The sequence below is a fragment of the Leopardus geoffroyi genome, chromosome D2, assembly GCF_018350155.1.
Source record: "Leopardus geoffroyi isolate Oge1 chromosome D2, O.geoffroyi_Oge1_pat1.0, whole genome shotgun sequence".
Lineage (NCBI taxonomy): Eukaryota > Metazoa > Chordata > Mammalia > Carnivora > Felidae > Leopardus > Leopardus geoffroyi.
Window position 1 is genome coordinate 45,746,343 of NC_059334.1, and position 15,921 is coordinate 45,762,263.

General features: G+C 42.0%; 1 protein-coding gene across 7 annotated transcripts in view; it reads left to right on the forward strand.

Moving 5' to 3' along the window:
- Window positions 1-12,817, forward strand: part of SHLD2 (shieldin complex subunit 2) — an 83,862-nt gene extending 71,045 nt beyond the window's left edge. For 6 of the 7 annotated variants that reach the window (XM_045437925.1, XM_045437926.1, XM_045437928.1 and 3 more), the window contains 3 exons: window positions 1,651-1,879; window positions 9,890-10,005; window positions 11,817-12,817. In XM_045437925.1, the coding sequence (XP_045293881.1) occupies window positions 1,651-1,879; window positions 9,890-10,005; window positions 11,817-12,016 (545 nt within the window). In that variant the 3' untranslated portion in view covers window positions 12,017-12,817. Of the gene's footprint in view, window positions 1-1,650; window positions 1,880-9,889; window positions 10,006-11,816 lie in introns of those variants that run through there. The other variant, XM_045437932.1, reaches the window with a different exon arrangement.
- Window positions 12,818-15,921: the final 3,104 nt, after the last annotated feature.

Consider the following 15,921-nt stretch of genomic DNA (forward strand, 5'->3'; position numbering starts at 1 on the left):
GGCTGAGGATTGGGCATGTCCTTGCAAACTCTGGAGATGGACTCCCTGTTGTTAAACCATGCAGAGACTTTGTGCTGTACAGTCAGTCCCTGGTTAGGCTGTGTTCAGAGTGGTCCTTTTAGCCATTTTTCCTTCTCTTTGTGTTCACTTATGAGGGCTAAATTCATTGTTTCTCTCATTGTTTATGTGTTTTTAAGACAGAAATGGATAGAGTATATAGAAGTACAAGCAGTTTTTTCCTGACATGTTTCAGTTAAATAAAAGGAGGGAGAAAGGGAGCTTAACATGGGACAATTTCCTAAGAAAGTCTGTTCTCTTAACAAAACTTCACAGAAGCTGGATGGGGTGAGGCTGTGCCTGGCTCCTTATAAAGAAATGAAGATGCTTACTCAGCATCTGGTCCTTCCATCAGCAGAATGTCAGTACCCAGCAGGCTATAAGCCCCCTTGAAACAGAAGCTACATTAATAATGAACTTTTAATTCTTATATAGAGGTGTGTAAATTTATAAAATGTTAGGAGTGATGTTAGTGTTCTTCTAAAATTATTGAATTCTTTCATCAATGTTTTAGTGATTCAACATGTCTGTGGAAAGGTGTGATGTAGAGTCTGCTGTAGTTTATTAAGTATGCTGACCACTACGTATTCTTGCAATTCATGTAGGGATACAGAACATGATTGGAAAAATCTTTGGGTGCCAAAAGACTAAAGCAAACAGAAGGACTTAGGAATAGGAAAGTCACCATTAGTGGGAGTCTTAAAGAAGATAACCCAAAAAGAGCATAGGTAGCCAGAAGGATGAGTTCCTGACCTGGAGTATACTCCCTGCTAAAAGGATGAAGAAGAACAAATCCAAAGGCTTAAATAAAGGCTTTAAACTGAATCTGGAGAGGAGGGGAGAAGATGAACTCAGATGAACTCACAGACCTCACTAGTATATAATAAGGCAAAAGTGAATTAGAAAAAGGGAATGCCTGATAGATACCAGATACTCAGTATTTGTCTAACAGGTGAATGCGTGAGCCAGTGAGCAGTCAAGGAACATGCTCAATGTCCTGGCGAGTCACACATTTCGTAAATGCAGACTCTCGGTGCTCATGTGCTGTGTAACCTATGCCCAGAGAATGGATGGTGATGGGCAGGAAATTGAAAAACAAAAACAAAGTTTAAACAGAGGATAAGCTAGTGGTGTATTATTTTGGATAAAGCAGAGACTGAAAGAATAGCTGACCTGCCACTTGGCTTTTAGCAATGATCAGAAGAAAGACAGGACAGGGAAAGAGGGTATATTAGCTGGTTTCAAGTGTTTGAAGGAATTTCCCCTGAAAGAAGGATAGACCTTATTTTGCATGATGCTAGAGAACAGAGAGGAAGAAAACACCCACCTCTGCAACCAAACTCTCCAAATAAATCTTCACTTTTAGTTACCGGCAGCTCACCCCTCACTTCCCAGAGTAAACACTGAAGTTGCAAGCAGGTGAGATTGTCCAGGGAAAGAGTGAACAAAAGAGAAGACCAAAAGCGAGTCCTCAGGGATATCCTTCAACGTAAAAGCAACTGAATCAACCATATCATTAACCATGTTTGTAAACTGCAGTTATAATTTTGGTCCTATCATTTATAAATACGTCTTTTTGTTGGTCTCTTGTAGGAGTGATTCTAATCAAAGCCCAGATTTTAGAGCTAGTGATACCTGTTACAGCAGCTCAGAAGATAACTCTGAATGACCACAGCTCCCTGAGGAGCATCCTCTCTTCCCTTCCTGACATCGTATATACTGGCTGTGCAAAGTGCGGATCGGAACTGGAAACTGATGGGAATAAGATCTATAAACAGTGCTACAGCTGCTTGCCCTTTACGATGAAGAAGCTGTACTACAGGTGAGGCAGCCAGGCAAGCCAGTGGGACGGAAGATATTTATTATTAGAGGACCGGAAATGACCAACAAATCGTATATATCAATTCTTTCTTTTTTTGGTTTTTTGGGTTTTTTTTAAAGTTTCTTTTTTTTATATATGAAACTTATCGCCAAATTGGTTTCCGTACAACACCCAGTGCTCATCCCAACAGGTGCCCTCCTCAGCGCGCATCACCCTATGCGAACTAACTAGAGCTAAATCCAAGAGAATACATTTTTTTCCCTTGAATGACAAATGGTTATTTATGAAAGCAAAAATTATCCAGTAATCATAACAGGGATTTTTAAAAGCAGTAATTGGGAGATTTTTATTGTCTTCAAGCAGCTATATTGAAGAAAAGTTTTACTTGGTTTATATTTTTAACCAAGATCTAAATGGCTCATGAGAAACTGATTTCCCTACCTTAACATATACTTGGAATTTAAAAGTTAAAAGTATTCTATGATCTAACCTCTGAGTTACGGAAGCTAATAAGATGTTTAACTTTTCTGTGCCTCAGTTTTTCCAACTTTATATTAGAAATTAAGGATTGCAAATGTTCTTTGGTAAAATTGCAAACCAGCTCAGTGGAAAACACATTTTTCAAATAATAAATGTTCAGAGTCATGGATAATATTTTTCTTTTTATCTTGTAAATTATATGGCTTTACAGAATAGCCATCAGTGTCTTATGCTCTTTTCTATTTCTAACCACTGCAGTATCTAAAAACTAAATGCACATGTATTCAGCATGTTATCATGGTATACATTAAGAACATTTTCAGAAGCTTAATCTATAAACCTTATAAATAAGTAAGTACATTTTGCTCTTACTCTGAAGGTTGCTTGTATGGGAAAGAAAATTAAATTAAGATGCATGGTATATAAGAAACATAATTAATTAAAATTGATTTCTTAGCAACAGTTAAGGCTCCTTACAGAGTATATGTGTTATTTTATGCCATTCTTAATGTTCCTAATCAATATATTGTTTATTGGACAAAAACATTACCCAATAAATATCCCTTAAAGAGAAGAGAGACTTTGAATATTCAGTCTAAAGAATAACTGTTCAAGAGAAGGACCTCACAGATCAATATCGCCCGATTATGGTATAATCTAGTATGAGGTACATAAGGTCTAATCCTAAACGATACTGCATTGAAGAGGTAGTGCTAATTCTTTGTGTTACTCGAATGTTGATAGACAAAGTAAGAGTTGGGTTTTTTAAAAAATTTATTTAAAAGTCTTTAAATTGTTCTTAGGTTTAGGATCCAGATTAAAAGAAAACTTTGAGATATTAAATGACAGGTTCTTTCAAATTATCACATACGTGATTCAGAAAACATCGCATAAGTCATCACTTAGGACTCTACATAACTCAGTCAGCAAACTGAAGAAGAAAAAGCTCTGATTATTTTTCAAGGACTCCGTAAATTAGGCAGTTATTAGGTGTCTACGTATGTTCACCTGATACTTAGTGCTGTGGAGGTTATATTGATTGATACAAGCATACTTCTTGTACTTAAAAGTCTTTTATGAAATACTTAATGAACATTCCTATGGCAGGACAGTCCCATACTGTGAGTGGATCAATCACATTTTATGTTGGTTACTTGCAACTTGGAGCTGCTTTTCCAGTGGAAACATTAGGTACCATGGTTTGAGTCTCATACTTGCCTTCAAAGGATTCTCTATGTGCTGGTGACTTTCATTTGCATCTTTACCCTGGTTTTCTTCTCCAAGCTCAAGTATTGAGATGCTGAATTCCCTACTTGAATATTTGTCAGGTATCCCACATTAAAAATGCCTGAGATTGACTCTCTTATTTTTTCCCATCTGTATCAAACTGGATTCTTCCCATTTTTATACTTCCCAGTGAATGGCATCACCGTCTACCCCCGTAACGTAGAAACCTGCACATAACCTTTAAATCATTTCTTTTTCCTTACCTCTCATGTCTGATCTACTGGCAAGTCCTACAAATTTTCATCCAAAACTGTATCACAAATTCACTTGCTTTTTTCCGTCTCCACTGCTGGCATCTTAGTCCTGTTCCTCAGACTCAGGGGCACTATTGACATTTCAGGCAGGACACTTTCCAATTGTAGAGGGGATCCCACACATTGCAGAGCACGTGGCATCCTTTTCACCTGGCCTTGCTGAAACCCCAGTGATTGTGAAACCAGAAAGGGAAGTCAGTGCGTTCTGGTCCAGCAGCACGTGGGCCTGGTCCAAGCTGCTGCTATGTCTTGCTCAAACTGTCAGAGCAGCATCGTCTCTCAGTTGGTCTCCTTCTGCCTTTGCCCGCTCCAGCCCATTCTCTATGCAGCTGACTGGGTGATCGCTGCCTCACTTAAACACCTTCCAGGAGTTTCCCCTTACACTGTTGTGCCCGTGTCGCGCCCGCAACCTTGTCTGCTGCCACGCCTCCCCCTGCTCACTGTGTTCCAGCCACCCCAGCCTTCGGGCAGTTCTTGGACACTCGTTCTTCTTCTCCGTGGGCTTTCTTGCGTGTTCTTCCCTCTGCCTGATTCCACCAGTCTGGCTCCCTCACATCTCTGTTCAAATGGTACTTCATCAGGAGGCCTTCCTAATCCCTCTACTTTCTGCTACAGCACCAGGTGTGTGCACATTGCAATTTGTACTTGTCTAGTTGTGTTCTGTCTTTTCTAAAAATTGTCTTTATTGGATAGAACTCACGTAGCATCAAATGAACTCATCCAAGATATACAATCCATGGTTTTAGTGTATTCACGGAGTTATGCGGCTGTCACCATGGCCAATTTTATGACATTTTCATCGTCCCTGCCCCCAGTAGCCCCACTTCCATTAGCAGGCACCCCCCCCAACTCAACGTTTGGACTGCTCCCCACCTTTGGCTGCTATAAATAGTACTGTTGTGAACATTTGTGTACACATTTTCATGTGAATGTACGTTTTAGAATTGTTGGGTTGTATGGTAACTCTATGTTTAACTTTTTGAGGAACTTCCAAACTGTTTTCCAAAGGTGTTGCCCAGTTTTACATTCTCACCAAGAGTATATGAAGTTCTGCACATCCTTGCCAACATTTTTTTATTATGTGTTTTTCTTTTTGTTGCTTGTGCTTTTAAATGGTATCATAGCTAAGAAAGCTATCATTCTTAAGCTGAGATCATGGAGATTTACTCCTATACTTGTAAGAATTTTATGGTTTTGACTCTTACATATAGGTCCATAGTGTATTTTGAGTTGTAAGGATTATAAGGAAGGGGTCCAACTTCATTTTTTCACATGTGGATATCCGGTTGTCCCGGCATGATTTGTTGCAGAGACTATTCTCTCCCTGTTGAATCATCTTGGCATCACTGTCAAAATTCTTACTGTCTTTTCGCCCCTCTAAACTCTTACACTCCTCATGTGAGGGAGCCAGATTTGTCTTGTTTCCTAGCAAGCACCCAGTGCTTAGCATGGTGCTTGGCACATAGTAGATGTTGGGTGTGTATTTGCTGAAATAAAGAATGAAGGAGGAAAGACAGCATGGGGGAAAGAGTAGAGTGAAAAAGAGGGAAGACCTAGAATCATCACGTGGGTAAAGGGGGAAAATCAGGAGTGTGGTTTAGCTGTTATGTTAAATTCCTCTATATTAATGAGTCTGTTTCTAAAACCTGTTCTCAATTTATTTTTTACAATTTATTTTTAATGTTTATTTATTTTTGAGACAGAGAGAGACAGAGTATGAACGGGGGAGGGGCAGAGAGAGAGGGAGACACAGAATCAGAAGCAGGCCCCAGGCTCTGAGCCATCAGCCCAGAGCCCGACGTGGGGCTCGAACTCACGGACCGCGAGATCGTGACCTGAGCTGAAGTCGGACGCTTAACCGACTGAGCCACCCAGGTGCCCCTACAATTTATTTTTAAAAGAGGTAATATAGCCATGGTAAAAATGCGAACAGTAGAGGAAGATACAAAGCAGAAAGTTCCTCCCCACCCACCCCGTCCACCACCAGTGCTGATTCCATGCTTGTCAAAGTTTTTTGTATATTCGTCTAGTAATTTATTCTGCTAACACCAGCACATGTATATCCCTTTCTTTTTTTTTTTAATTTTTAAAAATTGTTTTTAATATGTAAAATTTAATGTGTAAGACATTCCTAATACCAACATAGAAATGTTTAAAAGATACAAAAGCCTTACTGTGACAGTATCCCCTCCCTCCCTCCCCCCACCCACTGTGTCCTGGGCCTCCGTCCAGACACAGGCTGTGCGCGTCCCTGCCCAGATTTCACTCCCCTGCGACACACAGCACTCTCTCCCCATCTTATCATTTTCACTTTGGAAATCAGTGCATGTCAGCAGTTAGGGAGCTTCCTCACACTTTTAGTTGGCTGCCTCATATTCCATACCTGAATAGATCGGCATATATTTAATTGGTGCCTTGTGGGTAGACAGTGATGTGTCCAAATGTAACGCAACTGCTAACAGTATTGCAGTGCACGTCCTGAGACAAATGCCCCTCCTATGAGTGATTGTATGGCTGCAGGATAATTTCTGGGCTGGCAGATACTGGTAGAGTGCCTTCCATCGACACTGGATCAATTCCATACTTCCTGCACAATGTATGAGAGTACCCATCGCCCCACAACCTTGCCAACAAGAATCATGCTCCTCGACCGTCTAGTAGTTGCAAATGGAACCTCAGTGGCCCTTTAACTGTATTTCTCTCATTACAAGTTAGAAGTAAGGTTGAACTTTTATTGTTGGTGGTTTAAGAGCTATTGCTTTTGCTTTCCTGCAAAGCTTTTTTTTTTTCTGTGTCCTCATGGCCTTTGCCATTTTCCTATGGGTACTTGTAGGAAACGTTCTATTAAAGGACATGAGCACTTTTTTTTTTTTTTTTTCTATCTAGGTTAGTTAGCAGATAGTGCAATAATGATTTCAGGAGTAGATTCCAGTGATTCATCCCCTATGTATAACACCCAGTGCTCATCCCAACAGGTGTTCCCCTTTAATGCCCCTTACCCATTTAGCCCATCCCCTCCCCACAACCACTCCAGCAACCCTCAGTTTGTTCTCTGTATTTAAGTCTCTTATGTTTCCTCCCCTCCTTGTTTTTATATTATTTTTGCTTCCCTTCCCTTATGTTCGTCTGTTTTGTAACTTATATTCCACATATAAGTGAAGTCATATAATATTTGCCTTTCTCTGACTAATTTCGCTTAGCACAATACCCTCTAGTTCCATCCACGCTGTTGCAAATGGCAAGATTTCATTCTTTTTGATCGCTGAATAATATTCCATTGTATACAGATACCACATCTTCTTTATCCATTCGTCCATCGATGGAAATTTGGGCTCTTTGCATACTTTGGCTATTGTCGATAGTGCTGCTATAAACATTGGGGTGCATGTGCCCCTTCAAAACAGCATCCCTGTATCCCTTAGATAAATACCTAGTAGTTCAATTGCTGAGTCATAGGGTAGTTCTATTTGTAACTTTTTGAGGAACCTCCATACTGTTTTCCAGAGTGACTGCACAAGCTTGCATTCCCACCAGCAGTGCAAAAGATATCCTCTTTCTCTGCATGCTTGCCAACGTCTGTTGTTGCCCGAGTTGTTAATTTTAGCCATTCTGACTGGTGTGAGGTGGTATCTCATGGTGGTTTTAATTTTCATTTCTGTGATGATGAGTGATATTGAGCAGTTTTTCACGGGTCTGTGAGCCATCTGGATGTCTGCTTTGGAAAAGTGTCTATTCATGCCTTTTGTCCATTTCTTCACTGGATTATTTGTTTTTTGGGTGTTGAGTTTGATAAGTTCTGTATAGATTTTGGATACTAGCCCTTTATCTGATATGTCATTTGCAAATATCTTCTCCCATTCCGTCGGTTGCCTTTTAGTTTTGCTGATTGTTTCCTTCGCTCTGCAGAAGCTTTTTATCTTGACAAGGTTCCAGAATTCAGTTTTGCTTTTGTTTCCCTTGCTTCTGGAGACGTGTTTAGTAAGAAGTTACTACAGCTGAGGTCAAAGAGGTTTTTGCTTGCTTTCTCAAAACTCTAGGATTTTGATGGCTTCCTGTGTTAGGTTTAGATCTTTCATCCATTTTGAGTTTATTTTTGTGTATGGTGTAAGAAAGTGGTCCAGGTTCATTTTTTGCATGTCGCCGTCCAGTTTTCCCAACACCTTTTGCTGAAGAGACTGTATTCCATTGGATATTCTTCCCTGCTTTGTCAAAGATTAGTTGGCCATATGTTTGTGGGTCCATTTCTGGGTTCTCTATTCTGTTCCATTGATCTAAGTGTCTGTTTTTATGCCAGTACCATGCTGTCTTGGTGATTACAGCTTTGTAATACATCTTGAAGTTCAGGATTGTGATGCCTCCAGCTTTGGTTTTCTTTTTCAGGATTGCTTTGGCTATTCAGGGTCTTTTCTGGTTCCATACACATTTTAGGATTGTTTGTTCTAGCTCTGTGAAGAATGCTGATATTATTTTGATAGGAATTGTATTGAATATGTAGATTGTTCTGGGTAGTATTGACATTTTAACAATATTTGTTCTTCCAATCCATGAGCATGGAATGTATTTCCATTTTTTTTGTCTTTTTCAATTTTACAAAATTTCTGTAGTTTTCAGCGTATAGATTTTTCACCTCTTTGGTTAGGTTTATTCCTAGGTATTTTATGGGTTTTGGTCCTTTCTTTAAAAATACAGGGGTGCCTGGGTGGCTCAGTCGGTTAAGCGTCTGACTTCGGCTCAGGTCATGATCTCACGGTCTGTGAGTTCGAGCCCCGCGTCGGGCTCTGTGCTGACAGCTCAGAGCCTGGAGCCCGTTTCAGATTCTGTGTCTCCCTCTCTCTCTGCCCCTCCCCCGTTCATGCTCTGTCTCTCTCTGTCTCAAAAATAAATAAACATTTTTATTTTTATTTTTTTTATTTTTTATTTTTTTTCAATGTTTATTTATTTTTGGGACAGAGAGAGACAGAGCATGAACGGGGGAGGGGCAGAGAGAGAGGGAGACACAGAATCGGAAACAGGCTCCAGGCTCTGAGCCGTCAGCCCAGAGCCCGACGCGGGGCTCGAACTCACGGACCGCGAGATCGTGACCTGGCTGAAGTCGGACGCTTAACCGACTGCGCCACCCAGGCGCCCCTAAATAAACATTTTTAAAAAATTAAAAAAAAAATAAAAATACATAGATGGGGCATCTGGGTGGCTCAGTTGGCTGAGCATCCAACTCTTGATTTCAGCTCAGGTCATGATCTCAGGGTCATGAGATCAAGTCCTCCATTGGGCTCCAGGCTGAGCATGGATCCTGCTTGGGATTCTCTCTCTCTCTCTCTCTCTCTCTCTCCCTCCCTCCCTCCCTCCCTCCCTCCCCCCACCACGACAACTCCCCTACTCCTACCTTCATGTTCTCTCTCTCAAATAAATAAAAAAATGCATAGATAGAATAATATTCACTTTGTTTTATTCATGTCGTTGGTTCCTTAGAGTCCATCTAAGGACTGGCATTCCTTCCCTAATAGCACTTATAACCCTTCCTCATTCTTTTTAACACCCACATAGTATTCTGCTGTAGGACACACTGGAAATGATTTATCTTGTTCCCTGTTTAGTGACATGCAGAACAGTTTGGTTAATAGTTTGGTTCTGACAGGAAAGAGCCCAGTTGGGAAAAATGACTTGAAATTGTGATTTTTGAAATGTGTGATTATCTTTATTTCTAAAAATAATTTACACAATGGTGTAAAAATATGTTTTCTTATATTAGTATCTGAAATCTTAAAATGAATCTGGAATAAATCAAATTTATCCATTTATTGTTTGAAACTTAAAAAAACAAAAAGCCCTTCTCTTATTCCTAGGATGTCTCAGAGCATCCTAGAGTCATTTTAATAATTAAAATGGACTCTGAATAAAAACCCAGTGCTCTTTAAAATGACCTTGTATTTAAGCATTTCTTTAATTTGCAAACCTTGTTGAGGGTTGTGTGTTATTTGCTCTTTTGTAGGCCAGCTTTAATGACCATCACTGATGGAGTACATAAGGTGTGCGTCCATGTAGGATCAGAGCTGATTGAGAAGATGCTACTCAACATTTCTCCTGACTGGCTCAGCAGAGTTGTCGGTAAGGTATCAACACGCCGTCCAGGGGCTGCTGCTGGTGAGACCATTCATTTCAGGGGTGTCCACAGTATACTGGAGCAGAAAGAACACTATGCTGTAAATTAAGGTCTTTTTTCTATCCACGTAAAAAGGAAACAAAGGGGACGTCAGTTGGAAGATAAGACCTGTCCCTCTCCCCGCAGTAGGGCACCCCTGATGGTCTTGATCCTGGGCGGTTTCCTGCTCCTCCCCCAGGAATGGGGGGATTTTTCTTTCACCTTCCCCGCCCCTCTCCCATCTTCAGCACTGGAGCAGTAGGATTTGCCAGTCCCTGCTGGAGCACTTTAAGGTTCTTGTTCCTTAAAGGAGGGCAGAGGGGTCCTGGGTGGGGGGTGGTTTGTGTTTTCCTTGTGGCCACTTCTCCCCTTCTCTGGCCTCACCAGGTTGGAAGCTTTCTCTCTGTCCTGCCCTCAGTCCAGGCTTGTGGGCACCTGGTAGGGACGAGAAGCACAGTTGAGGGTACGGACTCCCCTCGCCTGTGCACTGGCCTACACTTGGCTGTTAGCAAGTCGTTAAAATTGTAGCTCCCCTGTACTCCTGTTCTGTCCCCGCTCACTTCGATGGGTGTGGCTGTCTCACTGCCTCTGCCTTCTTAGCGGCTCAATAAATTGTGATTTTGTAGTTTCTTCAGTTTTCCTAATAATTGTTAAGGTTGGAGCCATGTTCTTTCCAGCTTTTCACATCCTAACTGGAAGGCTCTCTGTTCTTTTTTTAGTCACTGTCTTTATTAACTTGCATTCTTTTGGCTCTCTCAGGCCTTCTCTCAAGGTTGTTTGTTGTATTTTCAGTCTTGTCCCTTCATTTTAGGCACAATACCAGTTAGTCTTCGTTTCTCACAGAAGCACCATCATCCTCAGATCAAATATATGTCTGTTTTGTCCACAGAGTCAAAGTTGTCCTTCCTGGCATTAATTAAATTGTAACCCTAAGGGAACATGTGGGTACCAGTTCTAAAGTGGTCATCAGACCATTCAAATGATCCCTAATCTTGACTTCTTTTAAGCTTATCCAAGTGAAAATACAAAACAAACAAAAAACAAAAAAAGAAAGAAAGAAAGAAAGAAAGAAAGGAAGAAAGAAAGAAAGAAAAGTATCGTTAAGAGAATTCTGTCACTTCCAAAAGTTTGTGATTGGCTGCCCAGGAGTCTATAGACCCGATCCAAGAAAGGCTGGTGGTGTTGGTCAGGGAGCGAGTGTAGCTTGACGTGTGCCTGGTCAGTCTAGTATGGAGGCACCCCGCTCAATAACTGGATTTGGTGTCCTAAAAAAATAAAAGGAAGCCTATAGGACAAGTGCAAACATAGAGTGACATAGCTGTATCTATAATTTCAGTATTTTTGTGTTATGAAGATTTGATGCTCATTGCGTAGCTGCTTCAGGGTTCTGTTATATAAATTTATACCTATGATAAGGGCTGTAGACTGGATAAATAAGAGTTCTTTTCTGACCCGGACACACTCTTTTTGTCTCAGACTTGACTTAAGAAGATGTTAATGTCCGCTCTTTCCTCTGTTGTTTTAAGAAGCCCTTAGCTGTGCCGAGTAGGAAGTGCCGTCAGTCTGAACAATCTGTCCGTGAGCGGCAGGAACTGTGGGTCATCAATTCTAGAGTATCCTCAGCGCCCGTGACTAGAAGGAGAAGGGGTAGAAAGAGAACTAACTGTAAAGTGGGTTCGGGGCTTGAGAAACCAAGGGGAACAGTGAACCCTTAGCCCTGTGCGTTTCCGTCGCCCGGAAGGGATGCTGAGGCTGTGCGCGTTTCCTCGTTCCGCAGCCCCTTCGTCAGAGGTCACGTACGGCATGGTCGCCGCGGACCTGTTCCACGCGCTGCTGGCAGGCGGAGGGGCGCCTTGTGCGGTGAAGCTGCAGAGCCTCTTTGTGCTGGATGAAAACAGCTTCCCCTTGCAGCAAGAGTTCTCCCTCCTGGATGTCTATCCGGACGGCACAAAGCCCGTGCCCAGTGCCCTTCTCTGAGGCCACGTGAGGAAATCGCAAGTACTTCAAGGAGGACCGCTGGAATGATTTGTGTCTTGAAATGAATGTCTGGCAAGGGCTTTTCCTTGGGTTTTGAAAAAAAAAAAAAAAAATTTAATAAAGAGAATTGTGTTCAATATATAAATTGAGAGTTTTTTTCAAAGAGAATTCTGCAAGGTTTTCTGTTTTTTGGCCTTTTCCTTTCCTGCTTCTAGAGGAGGGCTCTAGTAATAAGGGCAACATGCAGCAGTGTCCTGGGAATTAAAGGTTCGCTCTACGGGTCCCTGCACCATTCGAGAGCTATACTAAGGCCACAGGACACAGATGAAAGCCATTTCCTCGGGAGTTGCTTTTCTGCCATGCTTACAGACTCTCCGTGCTTTCCCTTAGTCCTGCTTGAATAAACTGTCGATGTGAAATGATTTCCTTGGTTATAACCACACATGATAATGGGTTAGTTTGCCTAAGCCTGTGTCTAGACAAGTTCAAGACAAGCATGTCTGAGAAGAAGCATTTGAAAATGAAGGCAACAAGATCCTGCTTCAACTCGTTTTATAAACGGCGGAAGAGAGCCGCGTTGCTAGTTCATCTCTAGGATCCGATCACCTTACTGAACTGACATAGTAACAAACACCCATTTGTGCTCTCACGGTTGTAGAAGGAGCTCGTGTCAAGTGGTCGTCACTGATGAGGAGATGGTGCTCGACCCGGACGTTTGCAGTATGCTGAGGGTTAGTAGAGCGATAATACTGCTGGAAAATAACTAAATTCATAATTAAATGAACCAGTTTGTTTTTCCGTGCATGTACTTTTAAAAATTCTTTTGGTTCATTGAAATTGTTTTCTCTAATTCAGGGTTTGTTAGATTTTTTTTTTTTAATTTGGCTTTTCTAAAAATGAACCTCAGGGCTTTTGTGATCCTCCCAGAAATAAAATGGAAAAATGTGTGTAAGAGAGTGCACACATACAGAAGCACATCTTTCTGTGGAGGAGGTCAGTAGTTTTCAACAAATCCTTGGAGGGAGCCTTGACCAAAAAAAAAGGGGGAGGGGGGCAGGGGAGGAACAGGTACTTTACTTGGTGAGTTAATTCCTGGGGAAGTAAAGGGATTAAATGAAATGATTGCTAAGGTTTTATCCAGCACCCAGTAAGCTGGGTACAAAAGGAGTTGTCCCCGTGTGTACCTGGAGATAGTGGAATTCAAACAACAAAACAGTTGGCTCTCCCGGATAATTCATGTGATGGGGGATGAGTCTCAAGCCCAGAGCTGATGTCTTCTAAGCCATGCTCTTTCAGTGATAACCACAGTAGAAGCCAAGCCGGAGTTCTGATATAAAATGCACCCAGTCAGTGTAAGCCCACCGAGAGCACTATTCTCTTAAACTTGCCCTTCCCCACTTTGTCCTCAAGATGCGGCCTAATCCTTTTATCAACCAAAGCATAGCTCCCTGGAGTAGATGGCTCTTCACACCTTGTTGGGAAGAAGTCTTTAAGCCATTTCAAGTGACACCAAGAACAGCAGGTCACACTAATCTGCCTTCACAGAGTTTGGTACATAGTTCATGGGTTAACACATATTTCCATGAACCCTTATTTAAGCTGAAAATGACTTCCTTATGTCCTGAGGAAATTATCATCTATTTAATTGGGATCAGGGGAGCCACAGCTCCCAGGTATATTCCTTACCTGAGATGTACAAGTAGTTGTATTTAACCTACTCCATAAATGTTTATAACATTCACTTGGGTATCCTAAGAATGGCAGCCAATCTAGCATCTGTATCTGGCAACCCCATTGTAGACATTTTAGGCAAATCTAATTTTTCATCTTTGGACAGTCCAGCTGAGAGGGACAGTTCTCCCGTCTTCGAGAACCATTCGTACTTGGTATTAACCGACAGCTTCTCCAACAGCTGTTAGAAGCACTCACCTTTCTCCACACTAGTGACATCTGTGCTAAATCTCCTTTTATATCTTGCGGTATATTTTAAGGGGTGGGGTTTCTGATCTTGAAGAGGTGTAACAAAATTGGACACGTGATTCACCCTGCAGACTTTTACTGAGAATTCACTGTGGTCAAGGCACTGGGAATTTAAAGACAAATAAGAAGGCCTGCTTTTAGTGAGTTCATAGGCAAGCTGGTGAAGAAATATTTAAACAGGGGGTGCCTGGGTGGCTCCGTTGGTTAAGCGATCAACTTCAGCTCAGGTCATGATCTCGCGGTCCATGAGTTCGAGCCCTGTGTCAGGCTCTGTGTTGACAGCTTGAAGCCTGGAGCCTGCTTTGGATTCTGTGTCTCCCTCTCTCTCTGCCCCTCCCCTGCTCATGCTCTGTCTCTCTCTCAAAAATAAAAATTAAAAAACTAAAAAAAAAAGAAATATTTGGGGCGCCTGGGTGGCGCAGTCGGTTAAGCGTCCGACTTCAGCCAGGTCACGATCTCGCGGTCCGTGAGTTCGAGCCCCGCGTCAGGCTCTGGGCTGATGGCTCAGAGCCTGGAGCCTGTTTCTGATTCTGTGTCTCCCTCTCTCTCTGCCCCTCCCCCGTTCATGCTCTGTCTCTCTCTGTCCCCAAAAAAATAAATAAACGTTGAAAAACAAAAAATTAAAAAAAAAAAAAAGAAATATTTAAACAAAAGTTTATCAGTGTGGAAAAGGCAAAAGAAGTCATAGAAGGATGGGTTTATTTGGACTCTTGGTTGCAAATGATAAAAACCCAACTCACACTAGCTTGAGCAAAAACAAGGGGAAGATTTACTGGCTCACATAACTGGCTTAAAGCACAGTTGCATCCATTGGCTTAAATTTTGTGATCTGGTTGCCCCAACCCACTAATTCTTTCTTTTCCTTCCCTTCAGTTTTTCCCATTGTTTCTTTCCTTGCCCTGTTCTCTCCTGCTCTCCCATCCCATATTTCCTTTTCCCTTTCCTGTCTTTTCCCTCCTATCATCTTCCCCTTCTTTTGTCTCTTCCTTCCTATCTTTTTTTACTTTGAAGTTTATTTATGTATTTTGAGAGAGAGAGGGAGACGAGGAGGGCAGAGAGAGAATCCCAAACAGGCTCCACACTGTCAGCTCAGAGCCTGATATGGGGCTCAAACTCACAAACTGAGATCATGACCTGAGCTGAAATCAAGAGTTGACCACTTAACTGACTGAGCCACCCAGGTGCCCCTTCTGTCTTTCCTACCTATCCACATGGAGAAAAGATGGCTGTAGGAAGCCCCAAACTTTCTTCTTTACAGAATGAGAGGAGCGCCTGGATGGCTCAGTCGGTTAAGCTTCTGACTTCTGCTCACGTCATGTCTCCTGATCTGCAAGTTGGAGCCCCACATTAGGCTCTGTGCTGACAGCTCAGAGCCTGGAGCCTGCTTTGGATTCTGTGTTCTCACTTCCCCTCTGCCCCTCCCCCACTCATGCTATGTCTCGCTGTCTCTCAAAAATAAATGTTAAAAAAAAAATACAGAATGAGAGACTTTCTTTTTGTGAGTATCCACATAGCAAATTTCATGGAAGGACTCTGAATCTCCCCCGGTAACCAGGGGTGGGTGGGACACTGGGTTTGAGAGAGCTAGAACCACATAGGATGAAAGAAGCCTTTCCTTAATGGAAGGAGAGTTCTAGGCAGACACAGACGTGTTGCTGCAATGGAAGATCCAAGAAGGCTTCAGAGGGAAAATATTTAACCTGCATCTGTAAATACGAGATATGTTCACCACGAAAATGGTGCTGTGCATAAAATCGCATGGCGTATTTGGGAAACAGAAAGTCTTGAACAAATTAAAATGTCGCTATTTTAAATTTTTTTTTTTCAACGTTTATTCATTTTTGGGACAGAGAGAGACAGAGCATGAATGGGGGAGGGGCAGAGAGAGAGGGAGACACAGAATCGGAAACAGGCTCCAGGCTCTG